Below are 22,145 nucleotides of genomic sequence, written 5' to 3' on the forward strand. Positions count from 1 at the left end.
AGATGTCATCTCAGTGATGCCTCTCTTTCCGAATCACTAAAACCGCTCGCCCCGCTTTATTTTTCCTCCATGGCACTTGCCTTTAATACGCCGATTAATTTACATATGAGGTTCGTCTCCTCCACTGAAAGGTAAACCCCACGACAGTGGGAATTTTTCTTTATTTAACCAGTGGCTACAAATGATAGCGCAAAGCAGTAACTCAAATATTTTGGGGATGGATAAATGGGAATATGCAGTACTCCTACAGACTCCAGTTTTCTCAAACTAAATGAAGTGAAAGATAAAAAAGCTAGAGGCAACGTCTCCACTGAAATAGGATCACATCACAAACAAAATACCTTTGACAACTGTTTTATAAAACAGGATTTCCAAGGGCACCTGGGTGGCTTAGTTGGTTAAAGCGTCCAACTTTGACTCAGGTCATGATTTAACAGTTCGTGAGTTCGAGCCCCCGGTCGGACTCTCTGCTGTCAGCACAGAGCCTGCTTCAGATCCTCGGTCTCCCTCTCTTTCAAAAATAAACATTAAAGTAATAATAATAATAATAATAGTAATAATAATATAATAAATACATAAAATGGGACTTCCACAGTTCTGAAAACCAACCCTGAGGAAAAGGGCATTCTTGCATTTGCATTTGGGGCTCCACTTACTAATTTTCAGATCCTTAGATGCTTTCCAAGCCTGTTTCCGTATTTCCAAAATGAGGATTAGGATAACACCAAAAGTAAGGGCTGTTTTGAGAATAGATGAGATAGACCACATACAGGGCTTAGCAGAGTGCCAGTGTTCAACAAATGGTAATTTCTTTTGTTATTTAGCAGGCCCTTAGTGTAAGAGAGGAAGAGGAACAGTTTCTAAAAGCAGTGATCTAGTTTTTGATTCCACCAATGAGGGCCTTGCACAAATCACTTAATCCTTCCTAAATTTATTTCCCACATGCATAAACCACATACTTGAGTGAAAAAAAACCTCAATTTTCTCCAAATGAAAAAATACTTGATGTTTACAATGAATCATCAAAGAAACCACACAAAGAAAGCTAATATTGGGTTCCTACTTATGATCCTCAAGTTTATAAACCTAAGAAGTGACAATTTGGGGTGCCTGGGTGGCTCAGGTGGTTAAGCATCCAACTCCTGATTTCGACTCAGGTCACGATCTCACATGGTTGTTCATGAGTTCAAGCCCCACGTCGGGTTGTCGCTGACAGCGTGGAGCCTGCTTGGGATTCTCTCTCCCCCCGCTCTCTCTCTGTCCCTCCCCCATTCACTTGTGTAATCACCAGAGCTCTCTCAAATTAAATAAACAAACATTAAAAAAAAGTGACAGACATTTATCAGGCATGATAACTCAGAAAACATGAACGTGCGTCATTTGTGATAAGAATAGAAAGCTGGTACTTTAACAAATGTTATTTAAGCATTAATATGAAACAGAATACTAAGACTGTTTTTAAAAAGAATTGTTTATTTACTGAACCTGGGGCAGATTAGATACACAACCAATTTTAAATGTACATCTTTTAATTCAATTTTGAAGTGTTTTCACACACACCCAAAAAAAAAAAAATAAAAAATTGGAGTTGCAACAGCTGTCTTAAGGTAAAATACAGTCACCCTAAAACTGTTGCAGTATTTTCACCCAAGGTCGAAAAATTGTTTATCCTGAACATGAAAACCTGTAACAAATTTAAATTAATTATATAAAACTCGTTACTTGTAGTTTTCCCCTTGCAAAGATCCAAAAAAAATGTACAAGTAACTAACATACATCAGTCACAACATAATCCTGGATCACCCCCACACCACAACCAGATGCGCCTTTAATTTTAAACCCATCATCAGAGACCAAGAGAAAGTCATGTCATTTTATACAAAACAAAATTCACATGTGCCAAAAAATAGAGACCCAAGAAAAACAAAAACAAAATCCTAGTACTGACAGTGATGTTCAGTACCCTAATTAAACAGTGGCCAAAATGCCACTGATCAAAAATAAAATAGTGGCTGTATATCACTGCAATGAAATCCAAGAGGCTTTAACCCTTTGGCATCAAAAATCCAGATGTTTCCAATTGCATGAATGCACACTTCCTACATGCCAAGAGTGGAGAAAGTGGGTGTGCCAGCACAGAAAGAAAAGAGCTACCATTTGCTGCAACACCCAGAGAACTGGCTTTAGGAGAGACTTCTTACAAGGTTAGGCAGAAACCAAAAATGGTTATTAGCTGCTTGTGTCATCAACCTAATTGGAGGTGATTGAGTCCTAGGTTCAAAATACAAATTTAGGGGGGGAACACGTTGTCGGGGAAGTCTTATCTTCAAAGCAAAAACAAGACAGACAGGTATAAAAGTAACAACCTGGTGACACTCCAGTCAGAGCGCTGCCAACAGGCTGAGTGGAAAATGTCAAGATTCAGACTTGTTTCTCCTAAGGACTCAACAAAATGAATCTTTAATGACTTGAACTGCAGGTAAGGGATCCAAAGTCATTTTAGTGAAGTACTATCCGTAAAGTACTTGTCTGAACAAACTGCATTTTATCATGAAAACAAAAGGAAAATAGATATAACAGGGACTATATGCCTGAATTTCACTTACAGTGTTTGAGTTCTGAAAGGCCTATATAATGGAGGCAGAATTCAAATAAGAAATTATGCCAATCAAGTGTCAAATTTTCACTATAACTTTCCTAAAAAGGTGTTTTCCTCCAATATCTATTAATCACAAAGAAACATAAGCTGTGAATGTACAGTTCTGAAAATAAAAATGTAGAAACTAATGACATTATTATGACCAAGATGTTTGGTAAACAGTGAATTATGATTTTGAGATCATCAGGAAAAGGCTTTTTAAACAACCCTCCGGACTTCAAAAAATCTCTTCAGGTAGTAGATCTGTCCCAATGTCATGGCAACTAGAACAAGAGCTTCAAAGAAGGACCAAAGGACCACTCTGCTGTTTGTGTTGTCGTTGACTGTGAGGACAAACAAACAAACAAAATTTAACACCAAAAAAAAAAAAAAAGCATAAGCATCATAAATCATCCTAGTCTTTAGGGAAGGAATATTTTGCACACCATTCAGAGTACTCTATTTTTGTCTTTTGTCCCCAAGCAACTCAACAAACTTAGAAGCAGAAAATTTTAGATTTAAATGGGACCTTAAGGATTCATGGGGTATGGTCAAGCCTGTTCCGCTTATCTATGGGGAACAGGGGGGGAAAAGTGACTTTAACCTCTAGGGTTAAAACCCAATACAACCTTCTTTCTCCCTCCCATTAAAATATTCCTACATTATAATCCTTTTTGCTGAATCAGAAAACGGACTTAAAAAAAACTAAGAGATGATTTCAAGATCATACAGTTACCCAAAAAGCACTACCCACCAAGTCAAAATGTGTCAAAGTGACTTTCTCCTTAAACACGTATTTAACAAATATTGAGCATCGATGATGCACCTGGCACCTGCTCCAGATGCAGGAGGTTCTCAGTCTCACGGACCACCACTAGCGGTTACTACCGACCTGGAACCAGTTCCACGATTTACCCCACTCTTAAGCTAAGGATCTCATCCTTGAAGTAACAGCCATGACCACTCTTTACTAATTTATTCTGAAGCTCCATCTATGTCACATTCTTTCACATTTTCCATCAAATTCTACAGCCCTAATTGTTTTTAATTACTAGGCAGTTTCTGATTTGTCTACAAATGGCCAATACTAAAAACAATTATAATTAGCAAGACAGTAACGGTATAAGTCAGCCGAGTGCATATTTTTAGATATATGTGTATCATTTGTAAGACACTGACTAAAATTAAAATAGCTAGTGGGGGGCGCCTGGGTGGCTCAGTCGGTTGGATGTCCGACTTCAGCTCAGGTCACGATCTCGCGGTCCGTGAGTTCGAGCCCCGCGTCGGGCTCTGGGCTGATGGCTCAGAGCCTGGAGCCTGCTTCCGATTCTGTGTCTCCCTCTCTCTCTGCCCCTCCCCCGTTCATGCTCTGTCTCTCTCTGTCCCCAAAATAAATAAACGTTAAAAAAAAAAAAATTAAAAAAAAAAAAAAAGCTAGTGGACTGACAATCCCTCAAAAAGAAGTGAAAAGCAATGGACAAGTTCCCAAAAAGATAACTTAGCTACTAAAAAGTGTGGCTTTTTTCCCCCAAGAGTAAAAAAAGACACACACCCAAAAACATTATTAACTAGAACTCTAAACGATCACCCAAGCTAAAATTTTAGTACTAACCAGGGCATGAAGTTTACTTCTGCTGAAGACTTAGTAACCAGTATCTAGCATACCTGTGAATGACTAGCTTTTCAAGATTTGTGTCTGAAAGGGGAATGGCTGAGTCAACACTTCAAAATATTAACCAATCATGTAAAGAGAAGTATTTCTCCCTTCACTTCGCTTAGAAAAGTGTGTATATAAGCCACTGTCCTCACACTACTCACACATCTGCCAGACCTAGAAGATGTTATTATCACAACACTGCAGTAGGGGGAAAAAAAAAAAGTCTCATTACATTCATTTCTAAGGAGCAAGTGCTACAGAGAGATGTACAAAAACCAAACAACATCATGGGAACTATTTGATTTGCAAAAATAAACAGAATGCCTAAAATTATATTTGTCAAACACAGGAGCATCTCCGCGCAAATAAGGTGTGAAAGAGTAAGGCTGGATGTCTTCTACAGACCAGAAGACAGGTGCTCCCTCTGGCTGCCGTGTTCCCAAGAACTTCCCATAACCTTGAAGCCATCAGGTCTGAACTGGTTAAAACAAAAAGCAATGAAAGCTCTTGGACCTCAGACTCTGCTCAGTGTCCTTCTCATCCCAGAATGGGCTGGCCCCTGGTGGTCAGCAAGGTACTCAACAAATAGGTCCCTGCCTGGTGAGGGCGAAAAGGTGGTGATCCCAGAGGAACAGATTATGAGTGGAGGCAAAGAGAAGGAATCATGGTGGAAGAGGCAGGGGTGCATGTACACAAGCCTTGGCCCACCTCACGCCCCAATCCGTATCAGCGAAAACACGGGCTCCATATCAGCGAGAACAGGGGCTCTCACTTTTCCAGCCCGTTGCGGTTTTTCATCACTCTCCCATACAAGGGCAAAGTGTGTGCTCTAGGTCCCGAAGGCTCATTTCCATATGTGGCAAGGAGAGATGTAAGAGGGAAGGGGGAACACAAACCACACCTTCAAGAGGTTCAGCCTGTGCCCACTATCTCTTAGAGTCACTCTTCTCTCCACTCCCTACCCCAACCTTGAACAGATTCCTGACATAAAGCACTTTGCATTCACAGACAAGCTTGCTCCCGTGCAATCTACCCCCAAGAACTATTTGGAGGATGAAAAAACACCGAACCATAGATGTGGACCTGGATCTAAGATATGGTATCTGGTCTGTGTGTCAATATGGTACCTCTTAATTTTACATGCAAAAGCACAGCATAGTGCTTAAGGCTACATCATGGGCTTTTGCGACTAAACATAGGGTTCCTTCCAGCCATCACTGCTTCCATAGACAAATATACTCCCCGTCCCCAGTTTACAAATTTAAGAACCCAAGCTGAGCTTCACCTGGTGGCTGCCTAGATTCACATTTTAGTGCTATTTTATCTAAATTAAACGTTCCATGTTAGGGAAAAAGCTAACCTTTAGCATATAATAATAACATTGGCACAGAAATTTCAAAATATGTGATTAAAAACCAACCATTTCACACTTTTCTTTTCTGCTTTAGGAAAACTATCACTGAATATTCCTTAGCTGACCATAGATTTTTTAAAACTCTTAAAAGCTCGTGCTAAATCTTCGCAGCATTTTTCACTTTAGATTTAGTGTCCCAATAATAAACTAGTCCAATACAAAACTCTACAAACATGTACTCAAAAGATACCTTTGAATAGGTGCTTTTTTTAAATCAAGGCTTTAGTAAGATAATGTTTGTAAAACATTCACACGAGGAAAATATAAACAAGCTGTTGAGAAATACACCTTCACCATTTCATGGCCACCACACTGCTGCAAAGTGACGGCATTAACTTACTCGCTCTGTGTATCCTCTCCCGGACTTCCATGTACTCCTGTTCGTGTTTCACAGCTGTCATTGCCACTGCCAGCTCATTAATCATTTCTTCTAGCTTGTTCTGGTGAGCTACAGAAAAATTTGAAAACAGATTGGCACATATTTGGCAATCTCCTTTTGAAAAATACTTTTAAAGCAATAGTCCTCAAAATATTCCTTAGAGAAGCCATGTAAAAGAAGGTGTTTAGAAATGGCTCAGACATCACTTTGGACTACTGATGACCATTTAATTCTCAAAGCATTTTTTAAAGTTCATTCCCAGTACAGAAACCTCTTTCAGGGTGGGAAACACTATGTAATACTTACTAACTAAGGGAGAACAGTTAACCCTAAGAAATCTCCTCTAATGAATTGTTGCTAAGTTCACTATACTGACTGCTAACTGAAGGGAAAAAAAAAAAAAAAAGAAAGACGGGGCGGGGGGGGGGGGTGGAGAACAAAATATAAAACAAACAAAATTCCTAATAATCCTATAAATAACAATATTTAAACTAAAATAAAAATCTATGCCTTAGAATCATATAACTCTAATGTTAAGAGCAATAGCATTAGAATCATATAACTCTAATGTTAATTTAAAAGCAGCACCAAAACAGACTTTTAATCTCAATGAAGCTGAGTGTAGAAAAACCTGAAAACACTCTTGAAAAAATTCACACCAAAACTCAAACATTCTTCTACGAAACTCAAAGCAGTAATTTCACTACAGTGGGGAATGCCAGGCATTGTAAGTGAAAAAACAAGCTCACAACTGCACAAGGTTTAAAATCAGGTATTCTTTTTAGCCAAAAATGAATACAAGGTGAACGGACAGTTCTGAAGAATAAGTGTATGCTTCTAGATATTGCTAGAAAACAATGTTTTAGGAACATTGTGACAATGAACAAAACAGTTAGGAAAAAAGTATATACCACAAGAGAAAATTCCCACTGGAGGGCCCCTCCCATATGAAGGTAGTTAGGTTGGAATCTCTAATCATCCCTCTCTAGCTTCACTTCGAAAGCCCCAAGCGTGATGTGACCTTAGGAGCAGGGCTTCTCAGGAATGGCACTGTTGACATTTTGGAGCAGAAAATTCTTTGTTGTGGGGGCCTGTCCAGTGCACTGTAGGATCTTCCATCCAGCCATGAGAATCAAAAATGCCTCCAGATAGGGACACCTGGCTGGCTCAGTTGGTAGAGCATGCGATTCTTGGTCTCAGAGTAGGGAATTCAAGCCCCACGCTGGGCATGGAGCCTACTTAAAAAAAAAAAAAAAGTCTCCAGATATTGCCAAATGTTCCCTTGGGGGGCAAAAACTGTCCCTTGCCTGAGGACCACTCCTTTAGAGTAAGGTTTGATTTCACAGCTTCCATTCGTCAACATTAACAAAAGCAAGGATTTTAAATATTATGTTAAAGGATTATTTAAGAATAATTTAATACTCACATTCCTCAACCAATATTTTCTAAATTTAGAAAGGACCAATTTCCAGAAAATGAACAAGCACAAACCCCTTCAAAACTCCTAATTCTCCTTGAGTTAGCCAAGTTCCACGCCGTAAGTGGCCCCGAAAAGCAAGCACAAGAATTACTAAGTAGTAGGATTCTCTAAATTCTACAGATTTCAAAACCTAACAAATACTTTATTTTTTTAATGTTTATTTATTTTTGAGAAAGAGAGAACATGAGCATAAGAGGGAGAGAGGGAGAGAGAGAGAGCGAGAGCATGAGCATAAGGGGGGGGGGGAGAGAGCATGAGCATGGGAGGGGGGAGGGGGGGAGAGAGGGAGAGGTGGAGAGAGAGAGAGAGACAGAGAGAGAGAGAGAGAGAGAGAGAGAGAGAGAGAGAGAGAGAGAGAATCTGAAGCAGGCTCCAGGCTCTGAGCTGTCAGCACAGAACCTGACATGGGGCTCGAACTCACAAACCGTGAGATCTTGACCTGAGCTGAAGTTAGACACTTAACTGAGCCACCCAGGCGCCCCAACAAATAACTTCTTTATGATGTAAGTACCCTACAAACTGCTTAATATCTAAAACAAATATTATCGCGTTAACACTATGAAATGTGTTGCACTGCTAGTTTCCACAAATCCTGATGTACGCCGTGCCCCCTCCCCTCCAAAAATCCAAATGTGCTGGTTCTTGGTAACCAATTCCTCCAAAAGACTCAATTCAGGGTTTGTTGCTGGTCAGTAGAGAAATATAGATCAATCTAACTGCAACATATGGCTGAAAGAGCCTTTCTCACCGTATCTAGACACAGCTTCTAGAACTGGAATTCACGTCCAACCAAATTTCAAGTTAGAAAACTATAATAATGGTAAAAACAAGCCAACGGAGTACTCCCTAAAAGTCAACAGCACCATTTGCCATTAGCTATGTTTAAGACTTTTACTCCTCCAGTTACAATTGAATCTTTTCACCCTCAACATTCATCTAAAAGAAACAAACTATGATGTTACTACTAAAATGTCAATCCCTGTATTTCCAATGCCATTAATTTAAAATGACCTAACCTATACCTCCCATCATCCAAGTAAAAACCACAGAAAACAATCAGTCTAAAACTCTAATTAGTTGTAGGGGTTTTGTAATTAAGAGAAAAAACACTCTCGTGCGAACAAACGGGTTAGAATGAAGGAAAGCAGAAATTAGCGGCAAACAAAAACGCAAAAAGACAGGATGCTGTCAAAAGACAATCTACCTACCATCCCAGGTATCTCCACCACCTAAAGAAAAGCGTAAAATATAAACACACACAAAAATAAAACGACAAAATTTAACCAAACCAGTCATGTATAAATGAACAATAAACAACAATGTATATACCAGGATTAGCAAATCCACACAACCACCTAAAGCACACATAACCTACATGCTTACAAAAGCACAGAATGACTAAGAAAAGTTGCAAGAGACCGTGGTAAAGAACTGAAATATGAAATTCCAGAAAATTATTTTTGTTAAGTAGGAGTCCTGGAGAAATAAAAAGTATGTATCACAAAAGCTTTTGGTTTTAAAGACGGTGAATGAGCCTCGAATAAGAAATCAAAATAAACGCTCCATTCAGATGAATAAAAACGTACACAATGTTAATTCTTAGAACGTGATAGAAGTCTTCTGAATGTTCATCTCACCTTCTGTCTCCATGTCTTGTCCTTTGGGGGCCTCCCCAATATCAATGGTGAACATCACTATTTTGGGAGTCATAGTAGACATCCTATTGCTGAAACAAAACTTGTATGTTCCATCCATGTGAGCAGCAAATGTGTATTTCCCACTGGACTCTCGGTCTCCTTTATAAATTCCTTTATTATCAGGCCCTGTAATCTGGAGGCAGGAAAGAAATGCACATCACAGAAGATTTAAAACCATACTTCTCCGTAAGCGGTGTCGTCGGCAGTAGGATATTCGCTAAGAAAATTTAACTTTCACTTAGTGACAGTAACGTCTTTGGGCTGCGGTCTCGCACTCATGAAACAAAGCTGGACTCGATGGCTCCCCAAAGCACCTTTCGATTCTGAGTACGTACGTTTCGTCTGTCCAACCTAAACATCAACTCCTCAGAAACAGAAAAGCACCGTACACGTCGTCTCCAACTGGCCTGTATCAGCAACACACGTGCAAACTCAACCACTAACACCAAAACGTGAAAAAGGATCTTTAAAACTAAAAAATCTGAGCAAGCTACATTTCTAGGTTTCCCTAAATGATTGCTGCAAACCAGTGTAGGAACCTGCTTTATCTGAGATGCCAGAAGGCTTCAGAAAACGACTAGACTGGAAATTAAGGGACCCGTGTTCTCATCCATCTGCTACACATCAGCGGTTAGGCTTTGGTCACCCTAGTTCCTCGTAGAGAGCGTGCAAAATCTGGAGACTGGAATAACTGGCCCTTAACGTCTTAACTAATTTTATCAGTCACTCCTTCCACTATCCCCTTATTTTTGGGCTTCACTCTTACTGTGTCGTTTGTGCCCAACTCTGCTGTTCACTGCCAAATGGAAAATCCTAGAACCCAATTAATCATGCTAACAGTGAACTTAAGTATTACTTACATCTGGTTTCCTAAATAAATAAGTAAATAAAACGCGAAACACTCTTTTGGTTATAAAAAAAAAAGGGGGGGGGGGGTATAGGAGGAAATTCGGGGACGCTAGTTTCCTAAAATAATTTCCTGTTTTCTCCAGATACTTTATCTGTAATCATCACGCCTAAAATGAATGACCCAGCTCCGGCTTTCCCCTAGCCAGAGACGGCAGAAGGAGGTATCTGGAAGTCTGCATGAAAAGAGGTTAAACACTGAAGCTGTTTCTACGAAAAATAAAGACATGCACAACGCAAACGTCTGCCTAGCCTCCGTCAGTGGCATTCGCTTTACTTTCTCCAACACTCATCCGTAACACGACGGAATGCAGCTGCAGACCCAACGAGACCGGCCCTCGGCTAGCCGCGACACGTTAAGCGTCGCCTGGGCCCGGAGCTGACACGCGGCGCCGGGTCGACGAAGCTCAGCGACAGGTTCCACGGGGAACCCGCCGTCCAAACTGAGAACGCAAAGCAACTAAGCAACGGCTCCGTATCCGCGGGGCATCCCGGGGCACGGAATCCCGGCGGGCCGCGGGGGAAAGGGCCGTGAGGGGGTCGCCCGGGCGGAGGCCAGACGGCGGCCCGGGCCCCTCCCAGCGCTCGGACAGCGGCCTCCACGCCCCGCGCCCCCGCAGACCCAGCGCGGGCCCCAGAGCCTCCAAACCCCGAACCGCCGCGCGACCCCGCCTCGGCCGCGGGCAGCGCGCCCGCACCTCCACGTCGATGTCCAGGAAGCCGCCCTCGGCCACCTCGAAGATGAGGCCCATCTTGGTGCCCGAGGTGACCCGCTCGAAGAAGCACTCCTCGGCATGCGCGTCGATGCTGACGAAGTAGCCCGAAGCCGTGGCCAGAAGAGCGGCCAGGAGCACCAGCAGCTCGGCGAGCGTCACCATGGTGGGGCTGGGGCCGAAGCCAGGACCGAGACCGCGGCCTCCAGAGCCGCCGCCGCCGCCGCCGCCACCGCTGCCTCCTCAGCCGCCGCCGCCTCTGCTCCGCCCCTTCCGGCTGCGCCACCCGAGGGGGCTGATGCGGGCGCCGTGGATTGGCGGGCGCCGGCAGCTGCCACGTAACGGGCGCACGGCGGCCGCAGAGGGACAAGGCGGCTCCGCGCACCCCGAGCCTGGATGGTGGCTCTGAAAGGCCAAACATCGTTGTCCCCACCATCATCCCTTTCGCGCGCAGGCTAAGTTTCACGTGGACCACGCCAGAAAGCGACAGTATCAAGAAACCTCCCGCGCCCAGTGCGACGCCCTAAGATTGTCTAAAGAGATGGCGAAAACTTTGGAGGCAGCAACAGAAGTAAGAAGTAAAGGGAGACGGGGGCTGACGCCAAGGGCTTCGAGATTCTCTGTTGCCTTCCCCTTGCCACCAGGGACTCGCCAACAGACTCCAAACGAGTCCCCAGTTTTCCACCAGTTTGATCCAGTTCAGATGACCGTTAACCCCCTAGATGACGTCGGGATCATTTCCATCTAATTGTTTTGCTGTTGTTTAAGATTTTATTTTTTTAACTTTTTTTAATGTTTATTTTTTGTTTTTGAGAGAGACAGCATGGGCAGGGAAGGGGCGCGGGGGGCTGGGGGGGCGGGGTGGGGCGGGGGGGGGAGGGAGACACAGCATCCGAAGCAGGCTCCAGGCTCTAAGCTGTCAGCACAGAGCCCAATGTGGAGCTCAACCTCACGACCGCGAGATCATGACGTGAGCCGAAGTCCCACGCTTAACCGACTGAGCCACCCAGGTGCCCCAGATTTTATTTTTTAGGTAAACTATGCACCCAACATGGGGCTTGAACTCACAACCCAGAGATCAAGAGTGGCACGTTCTTTGGACTGAACCAGCCAGGTGCCCTACCATCTAATGGTTAAAACAAAAAACACACCGACCATCGCACTGACACGTGCGACCGCTCCCATTTAAGGGAAGAAATGATACTCTCTGATTCGAAGAAGCCTCCTCCCCCTTTTCCCAAAAAAAACCCACGTCGACTTGCATACCAGCCCCTTCTACCCTAACCCCAGAAACCCTTGCCTTGAGTCCTAATTGCGAGAAGGTGCCTTCAGAGCTCGAGCTCCCCTTCTCCGTTCTCTGGCCAATGAATGAATTACCTGCCTGCCATCAAATACCGTCTGGTTACTTAGCCAACGGAATTAAGCAGGGAAAGCACTTACCGCTTGGGAAACACCCTAATCCCACAGAAACCTACCAGAAAGGATGGAGATGGGTGTAGACTGGGAAGGGGCACAAGGGAACTTCCTGGGATTTGGGAAAGTTTTTATATGTTCACATAGTATTTTTATACTTAAGACTAATACACCTTGGGGCGCCTGAGTGGCTCAGTTGGTTAAGCATCTGACTTTGGCTCAGGCCATGATCTCACAGTTCATGAGTTCGAGCCCTGCCTCAGGTTCTGTGCTGACAGCTCAGATCTTGGAGCCTGCTTGAGATTGTGTCTCCTTCTCTCTGCCCCTCCCCTGCTCGTGTTCTGTCTGTCTGTCTCTGTCTCTCTCAAAGGTAAATAAACATTAAAAATAATAATAATAGGGATGCCTGGGTGGCTCAGTCAGTTGAGCGTCCAACTTCAGCTCGTGTCATGATCTCACGGTTCCTGAGTTCGAGCCCCGTGTTGGGCTCTATGCTGACAGCTCAGAGCCTGGAACCTGCTTCAGATTCTGTGTCTCCCTCTCTCTCTGCCCCTTCCCCACTCATGTTGTCTTTCAAAAATAAATGTTAAAAAAAATGTTTAATAATAATAAGAAAAGACGGCTGCACCTTAATTTACTGTATGCATATAATACTTCAACCACAAAAATATTTTTTACCTGGTTCAATCCTCCAAACTTGGAATTCTGTCAGCTTCCCAAAGTGTTCCTGCCACATCACGCCCCCTCAGCTCTTGCAAACTGCTAGGACAATTTTCTGCACTTTGCTGCCAGATACACTTCTACTCATCCCTCAAAACCCAACCCAAATGTCACCTTTTTTCTTCTGTCGAATGTCCCTAGACCTAACCTCTGCCACATAGCAGCCCTGTCTTCTGTGTTGGCGATGCAGATTTGTGCGACCAGGCTACGGTTATTTGCCAGTCCGCGGCACTCCCGAGGCACAGTCTTGGCACGTGTATGCTGTGCTCGCAGAGCCTATCCCGGGGCCACAAAAGACCCCATTCATGACACTAGGTGGAGTGTGCTGACCTGACCTGGCGCTGGGGAGACCTGGCTGCTTACTCCAGTTTTGCACATAGCTGTGTGACCTTCATTATGTCCCATCAGCTTTGAGCTTCAGTTTCCTCGCTTGTAAAAGGGGGAGGACACCACGTCCACCACGCGCCTTGCTCATCTAGTGAAGTTATTAAGAGGATCAGATGGCATCCCGTATGTGAAGGTGCTGTGCAAATTTGAGGGATTTTTTTCTTTTTCTTTTTCGGGATTATTTCTTGAAAGACCATCAGGCAATAGGGGGCAGTAGTGGCCCAGTATCCAGTTTCCCCGCTTCAGGTGTCAAAAAACAGGTGCAGGGCTTCCTTGACTGAACTCAAGAGCTCTAGTGATGTCCCCTGACTCCCCGCTCTCCGGACTGTGTCACAGGCCCTGCTTGTGCTGGCAGGTCAGTTCTGTTGTGTTATTCTGGGAGCCCAGAGCCTGTTCCCTCCAGCCTCACTAACCCACTTATATGCCTCTCTTTCTCTGTATTGAAGTTCTTCCTGCTTATAATAACTACAGTAGTTCCCTATTAAAATGAATTAAACTGGGCGCCTGGATGTCTCAGTCGGTTAAGCAACCGACTTCGACTCAGGCCATGATCTCACCGTTCCTGAGTTCGAGCCCCGTGTCAGGCTCTGTGCTGACAGCTCAGAGCCTAGAGCCCGTTTCAGATTCTGCGTCTCCCTCTCTCTCCGCCCCTCCACCCCCCCACACTGTATATCTCTCTCCAAAAAAAAATAAACGTTAAAAAAAATTTTTTTAATTAATTACACTGAAACAGGTTTTTTGACTTCCCAAGCAACCCAACTGTATAGAAAAGTGCCAAGAACAATTCTGTTTTTATCTAGAAATTAAATACATGAATTTTCACTTTCAAACTGATGAAATATTCTAACTCCACTTACCAGGGACTTAAAATGTGGACATTTATCATCTTGGTGGACCACCCTGAATTATATATTGTTGGATTTTATAAAGTAAATCAGGGGACCCAAATTCAAATGCCTTCAGGGATCAGGCAGTTTACATGAATGAGTGAAGGCACCCCAGCTTAAGGCAATAGGGAGTAGGGAGGAGTGTGGCAAATCGGAGCATAGATGCTGTATCTAAATACACTTGGCTCCAGTGTTTGAAGACACAGTGGTGGCCAAACCAAAAATGCAGCCAGAAGTCATCTGTGAATTTATTTTTTTTGTATTAGAAACGTAATTAACTGTGCTATCTAAGAATCAGAAAAGAGACAAAAGTAACTCCAATCACAGGACCATAAACTAATCACTTATCAACTACTTGGCATAGTTCCTTCTTTGTAGAGGGTTTTCTTTTCAGTGGCATAGCCATAAATTAGTCATCAAGTGTCTTTTGACATTACTTCGGGATCTGAAGACAGGCTCTCAGGACTTGCCAGGCCCACCCACTGTAAATGTACACTTTTATGGTCCTCAGCACAGACCGGCAGGTGCTTGCGTGCCATGGTGTGTGTGAACGCATTCAACACAACAAACAGATGGCTCATAGCCGGCACCTAGTAATATATGATGAATGACGAATGAATCTCTCAACTCAGGTCTGGCCCAGAACCTACCAGGGGGTTATCAGTAATCAGTGAGGTGCAACAAAAAATGGGTCCTGTCCTCCCTTCCTCCCTTCCTTCCTTTCCTTCCTTCCTTCCTTCCTTCCCTCCTTCCTTCCTTCCTTCCTTCCTTCCTTCCTTCCTTCCTCCTTCCCCCCTTCTTTCCAGCTTTACTAAGGAATAGAGATATAATTCATGCCATGAAATCACTCTCTTTTTTTCCCACATAGAAGCTCTTAGTTTATTAACCCTCCCATGAAAAATCTGCACAATCACCACAGATAAAATCACTGCAGAATCTTTACTCCTTTTTTTTTTTTCTTTTAATTTTTTAATGTGTATTTTTGAGAAAGAGCAAGCGAGTGAGCATGATCGGGGGAGGAGCAGAGAGAGAGATAGAAACCCAGAATCCGAAGCAGGCTCCAGGCTCCGAGCTGTCAGCACAGAGCCTGACATGGGGATCGAACCCATGAGCCGTGAACCAAGCGATCACGACCTGTGCGGAAGTCGGACGCTCAACCGACTGAGCCACCCGGGCGTCCCGTAATCTTTACTCCTTCTGTTGCCCAATCTCCAGCCCGCTGTTCACCAGCCCCAGCATTAGCTTTTGCAGTGCCCCTGACTTTCTTCGTTCCGTTCTTGCATTCTTTTCGCTGTTTTCTTGAGGTCTTTTTGTTCTCCCAACAGGCCAGGTCTTGCAAGTCTATGTTTGGGTTCATGTATCTTTACATACCCTAAGGAATCATAAATCATGCCAAAGCCAGTTGTCTTGCCACTGATGAGGGACAGAAGCAGAAAAATGTTCACCTTTAGCCCAGAAGTGTGACCTATATAGCCTGCACGGTTTTGATAAGCATCAGGTAAGAGCTGCTTGCTACATACTTAAAGGGTCTCATGACTGCCTGTGCATCTCATTGATAGTTCATACTTATCTGAATGATAAGCACCAGAGAAATCTTGCAAAAGTAGTTTTACGAGTAGACATTCAAAGAAGACATTTGTGACCTACTACTCCCTGCACGCCCCCTCCCCCTTCAGCACTAAGCATATAACCACCAGCTTCATACAGCCAGAGTGCAGATTTCTCTGCCCAAGGGTCCTGTCGCCGTGCTGCTTAAATAAACTTACTAAGTTGCCCCGGAACACGTCTCAATAATTCTCTCTTGACTGCCTCTCTCAATGATCCTGCAACAACACTGCCAAAATTCGTTCTGAATCCAAATACAAAGATAACATCTGTTGTGGTCTTGTACATTTTGGCTAGTTTTTCTTGAATTTCTTAGGTACTGTTGCTTTCCAGGGTGTAGAACATCGATGACCATTTGTTTCCGTAAAGTAGTCAGTCAGTCATGAACTTTCCGGTCCGGATAGTTATTGTGTCGTTCACGGTGGTGGCTGAGCTCCAAGCAGCCAGGGAGGAAAAAGAGCAAAATCACCTTTTTTTTTTTTTTTTTAATGTTTATTTATTTTTGAGAGAGACAGAGACAGAGTGCGAATGGGGGAGGGACAGAGAGAGGGAGACACAGAATCCGAGGCAGGCTCCAGGCTCTGAGCTGTCAGCACAGAGCCCGACGCGGGGCTCGAACCCACGAACCGTGAGATCATGACCTGAGCCAAAGTCGGACGCTCAACCAACTGAACCACCCAGGCGTCCCGTGAAATCACCCTTTTAATGTGTACGGTCCAGTGGTTGTTAGCATATTCAGAGTCGTTCAACTATCACCTCTGTCCAATTCCAAAACATTTCATCACCCCTAAAAGAAACCTTGTACCCATTAGCTGTCACTCCCCATTTCCCATTTCCCCCAGCCCTCCTGGCAACCACTCATCTATTTTCTGTCTCTGTGGATCTGAGATGAAATCGTACAATCCGTGGCCTTTTGTGGCCAGCTTCTCTTACTTAGCACCATGTTTTCAAGTTTCTTCCACGTGGTACTTCATTCCTTTCTGTGGCTGAATAATACTGCATTGTGTAGACGGGCCACACGTTGTTTGCCATTTGATGGACATTTGAGTTTCCACTTTTTGACTATTGGGAATAATGCTGCTATGAATGTTCACACACACATTTGTGTATGGACATACGTTTTCAATTCTCTGGGGTATATACCTAGAACAGACAAAGTAAATCCTTTCTGTTGGAATCAGAAGCTTGTTGAGCGAGGGACTAGGAAACCAGATTAGAAATTGAACAGTTGCACCCATCAGTTCTCAAAAGCTGGCAAGTTCTAAACAGAATAACAAAAGGCTGTTTCCACAGAAAGGCTAGCTCAGCTTTCTGCTGTCTGGGTATGAACACTCCCTTTCCCTTCTGGTCCCACGGGAGTCTGTTTTAAAATTAGGGAAGAATAAAGGAGACTAAGGGATTTTCTCTCATCAGTATTTTTTTTTTTTTTCATTTTCAGTTTTAAAATGTCACTTTGTTGGGAACAATTTTCATAGAGTGATCAGAAGTAAAGATAAACATAACCACAATATCACCACTTAATCAGATCAGTCCTTGCGGGAGGGCGGGGGAGGGGGCTCGGTGTTAGGCTTCTGCCCATTTGATCTCAGACCCAGGCAGCCCTCTCCGCCCACCCCCGAATCACGAGGAACTACATCTCCCAGGCTCCCTTGCAGTCCGCTTCCTGGTAGGTTGGGCCAGTTGCAGACCCTGACAGAAGGTCGGAAGGTGGAGGAAGGAAGAGGCCGCAGCGTCTGTCTCCCTCCGCTTTGGGAAGCAACTCCGCCGTATCTTCGAGTGTCCAGCCCCTCGGAAGTTCCCGTTTCCGCTGGGTGGTCCTGGATCCTGGACTCTGGTAATTGCACACTTCCCTTCATCCCCTCCAGTCCTAACTGGAATAGCGGCTTTCTGCTGTTGCTAATCTGTGGCTCGTCTCACCATCCCTTGCTTGGCTCCTATCATCACCTGTTGTGACGATTTCAAAACATATCTACAAACCCTTTGGTCCCCCTCCCTTCAAAAGGTGCAGCCTAATTCCCCTCTCCTGGACCAGGAGGCAGAACTGGCTTTGTGACTCACCTCTGTCTAGGAGAATGTGGCAAATGTGACAATGTGTGACTTCTGATGTTAAGTCATAAAAGGTATTGTAGTTTCTATCTTGGTTTTTTTTTTTTTGTTTTTTGTTTTTTTTGTTTTTGAGAGAGAGTGTGCACACAAGAGCTGGGGAGGGGGCAGAGGGGGAGATGGGCAGAGGGGCAGATGGAGAGAGAGAGACTCTTAAGCAGGCGCAGGCTCCGCGCTAAGCACAGAGCCTGACGCAGGGCTTGAGCCCACGACCCTGGGATCATAACCTAAGCTGAAACCTAGAGCTCAAACGACTGAGCCACCCAGGCGCTCCCTACCTTGTTCTCTTGACTCACTTCCTCTAAGGAAGGCAGCTATCTGGAGCTGCTCTGGGAAAGACCTACATGGGGAAAAACTAATGCCTCCCCCCCAACAGCCATCAAGCACACCATCCTGGAAGTGGCAGCTCTGGCCCCAGTTAAGCCCTCGGATGAGAGCAGCCCTCGCCAGTGTTTTGACTACAATTCATGAGAGACCCTGCATCAGAACTGCTCAGCCAAGCTGCTCTCAACTTCCAGATCTGCAGAAACTACAAAAGATAATGGTGATTGTTGTTCTAAGCCACTAAGTTTTGGGGTGCCTTGTGCACAGCAGTAGATAACTAATGCATATGTCTAACCAATTTCCAGCATTAAAACCTTTCCATTGGAGAGGCCCGTCGGTAGAGCATGCAACTGTTGATCTTGGGGTGTGAGTTCGACCCCCGCATTTGGTGTAGAGAGTACTTAAAAATAAAATCTTACAAAAAAACCCAAAACTTTCTATTGGAAAGACCTAGAATGGATTCTGTTTTCTGACTGATACAAACTCCTGTCCTGAATTATAAACCAAATGTAAAATTAACATCTGTAAAAATGAAAAGTCTAGGGGAGCCTGGGTGGCTCAGTCGGTTAAGCGTCCGACTTCAGCTCAGGTCACCATCTCGCGGTCCATGAGTTCGAGCCCCGCGTCGGGCTCTGGGCTGATGGCTCAGAGCCTGGAGCCTGCTTCCGATTCTGTGTCTCCCTCTCTCTCTGCCCCTCCCCCGTTCATGCTCTGTCTCTCTCTGTCTCAAAAATAAATAAACATTAAAAAAAATTTTTTTTTTAAAAAATGAAAAGTCTAGGGGCGCCTGGCTGGCTCAGTCAGTAGAGCATGTGACTCTTGATCTTGGGGTTGTAAGTTGGAGCCCCACGTTGGGCATAGAGATAGATAGATAAATAGATGGGGGGCGGTGAGGGAGGGAAGGAGGGAGAGAGACGGGGAGGAAGAAAGAAAAGAGAGAAAGGAAGAAAGAAACAAAGAAAAAAAAGGAAAAAAAAGGAAATGTCTAAATGGGAGTCTGCTAGTGAATTTGAAGGCCTGGTCACATGACCCTGGGCCCCTGTGGTAGGCCCTGCTTGCACACGGGGAACAATACCTGGAAGTAATTAATTAGAGACTAAAGGGGGTAATCCAAATAGAAAATGCTACAGGAAAACAGAAGAGGGGCATTCTTGATGGTAGAATCCAGGGGTGAGGAAGAACAATATTTAAAGATTTGGGAAATTAAGTGAAAAGAAAAGGATAGTCCAGATCATAAAAATGAAACTGAAGTATTAAAAAGAGAACATTTTAATTTTTTTAATGTTTATTTATTTCTGACAGGGGTGGGGGCAGAGAGAGAGGGAGACACAGAATCTGAAGCAGGTTCCAGGCTCTGAGCTGTCAGCACAGAGCCCGACACGGGGCTTGAACTCACGAGCTGTGAGATCATGACCTGAGCCGAAGTCGGATGCTCAACCGACTGAGCCACCCGGGTGTCCCAAAAGAGAACATTTTTAATATCAACTTTATTAGATGACTATATTTCTACAGTGTGAAGGAGTACTACTGACTTCCTGGTCCCAAACTAAACATCAGTGTATTTGTTTGTTTGCTTGTTTGTTTGTTTGTTTATTTAGGTGTGCTCAACATCCATTCTCCCCTCTGTAAGAGTACCTCACTTGTCCACTGGGGATTCCTTTCCCTCCTATCTTATCCAGCACCACTCAGGTAGACTATCCCTACCCTCTGGCTCTAAGCTTGACCAATCAGCATAAGTACAGGGATTGGTCCAGGGATAGGTATGTGTCCCAAGCTGAGCCAATGATATGCAATGAAAATGCATTGCATTTTCTGAAGCTATTGGTAAGATTTAACCCTAGAGGTCCTGGAGACCACCTTTGCCACCATGTGTGGATAGCCTGCATGAAAGTGACATCAACATCATGCAAATCCCAAGCTGAGGAGCAGAGAATAGATATCAGATGCTATTGCCATCAGAAAGCCCCTGGATCCAGCTATGCCTGAAGTTCACATCCTGGACTTCTTATTTACATAACTTTTTCACATAAGCCACTTTGAAACATGAAAAAGTTTTTGTCAAACTCTGGAAATCCAAAATAAAAGGCGTTAGAACTACAGGGATTATCCGCGTGTGTATTTGGAGATGCTCATGATAAGCAGGCTCGATGCTATAAATGCTTTAAAATAATTTAGGTCAATTAATTAGCACCATGGTTTAGATTTTGACAGTGCCTAAGGAAAGACTGTGTTTTCAAAGACCAGCTTATGGGCTAGAAATATATTTTTTTTTCTTTTACGTTTTATTTTTAAGTAATCTCTACACCCAACATGGTGGGGGTCCAACTTACAACCCCAAGATCAAGACTCACGTGCTTTACGGACTGAGCCAGCCAGGCGCTCCTAGAAATGTAATTCTTAGCCCTGTCACTCATTAAGAGGTACGTACTCAGCTCCTTTCTGGAAGTGTCTTTGCTTCCTCACCGGTAATATAGAGTAACATCTACTCAGGAAGGCTGTTTGCAGTCTGCTTTGCAGACAAAGTGAGCTGCTCTTTTTCTGGGTTTCCATAACATTCTCAAGCGGTTCTATCATCGTCCTTATCTGGTGTTATTTTTTATTATTCGAATATAGTTTATATGCCACACAACTTACCCATTTAAAGTATACAGTTCAGTGGTTTTAGTTATACTCACAGAGCTGTGCAACCATTATCATGATTAATTTTTAATTCTTTTTTCTAATGCGTATTTATTTATTTTGAGAGAGAGAGAGAAAGAGCTCGAGTGTGCACAGCGGGGGAGGGGCAGAGAGAAGGAGACAGAGAATCCCCAGCAGGCAGCGCTGGCACCACAGGGTCTGCCACAGGGCTTGATCTCATGACCCCAAGATCATGACCCGAGCCGAAATCGACAATCAGACGCTTCACCGACTGAGCCACCCAGGCGCCCCCGTTATTTTTCTAATTCTTAAAGATTAAGAGTTCGTGCAGCTGAAAAGCATAAAGGTAGCAAAAAATCAGGCACAGTGTGGTCCAGTTGCTCAGGTTACATCACCAGGATGTGGTTTGGTCTCCTGTGTCTGAGCCCTGCTTTCCTTCTGTCACCTTCTTGCTCAGGCAGGCTGTCCCCAAACCACCGCGAGATGGCCACCAGCAGCCTCAGGCTTCCAGCCGAGTTTTGCATCAACCACATGGGAAGAACAATGAACCAAATGAAACATTACCTTTTCTGAGAGGTCCAGGAGGAACACCTGGGTGGCTCAGTCGGTTAAGCGTCCGACTTTGGCTCGGGTCATGATCTCGCGGTTCGTGGGTTCGAGCCCCGCGTTGGGCTCTGGGCTGACAGCTCGGAGCCCGGAGCCTGCTTCGGATTCTGTGTCTCCCTCTCTCCCTCTGCCCCTCCCCACTCATGTTCTGTCTCTCTCTCAAAAATAAACATTAAAAAAAAAGGAAAAAGAAAAGAGGTCCAGGAAAAGTGTCATGGAATGTCACTGGACCGTCTGAAGTCAGTCCCTGCCCATTCCTGAGGCAACCACTAGGCCCACGGGTTGGCTAACGCGGGCTGGTCAGGCCTGGGTTTCTCCTTCCCAGGAACCAGGGAGGAGGTGGGGGGGCGGTTCCCCTGAAGAAGACCAGAAAAATGGGGTGGATCCTAGGAGGGGAAACAATACATGTGCCCCCTCCAGTCACTGGCCTGTGAGCTCCTCGAGGGCAGGGACTTCTGCCCTAAGTTATCTTTGCACTCCCAGAGCCCCTGCTGGGTGACAAAGCTAGCCAATGGCTGCGAGCTTCCCGACTGGATAAATCCCTTTTCCCTTTTCCCTCTTCTGTCCCACTCTCTC

General features: G+C 44.5%; 1 protein-coding gene and 1 long non-coding RNA gene across 2 annotated transcripts; one reads left to right on the forward strand and one right to left on the reverse strand.

Moving 5' to 3' along the window:
- Positions 1-1,453: 1,453 nt before the first annotated feature.
- TMED2 (transmembrane p24 trafficking protein 2) lies at positions 1,454-11,136 on the reverse strand. Its single transcript, XM_042910499.1, has 4 exons — positions 10,870-11,136; positions 9,206-9,398; positions 6,050-6,157; positions 1,454-2,982 (listed from the first exon to the last, which is right to left on the reverse strand). Exons 1-4 carry the CDS (start codon positions 11,047-11,049, stop codon positions 2,858-2,860), a joined length of 606 nt encoding a protein of 201 aa, XP_042766433.1. The 5' UTR covers positions 11,050-11,136; the 3' UTR covers positions 1,454-2,857.
- Positions 11,137-17,545: 6,409 nt separating this feature from the next.
- Positions 17,546-21,611, forward strand: LOC122203554. Its single transcript, XR_006195237.1, has 5 exons — positions 17,546-17,730; positions 17,899-18,016; positions 18,376-18,543; positions 20,617-20,743; positions 21,421-21,611. It is a non-coding gene; the product is annotated as an uncharacterized LOC122203554 (long non-coding RNA).
- Positions 21,612-22,145: the final 534 nt, after the last annotated feature.

This window comes from Panthera leo, chromosome D3 (genome assembly GCF_018350215.1).
Source record: "Panthera leo isolate Ple1 chromosome D3, P.leo_Ple1_pat1.1, whole genome shotgun sequence".
In the NCBI taxonomy this organism is placed as follows: Eukaryota; Metazoa; Chordata; class Mammalia; order Carnivora; family Felidae; genus Panthera; species Panthera leo.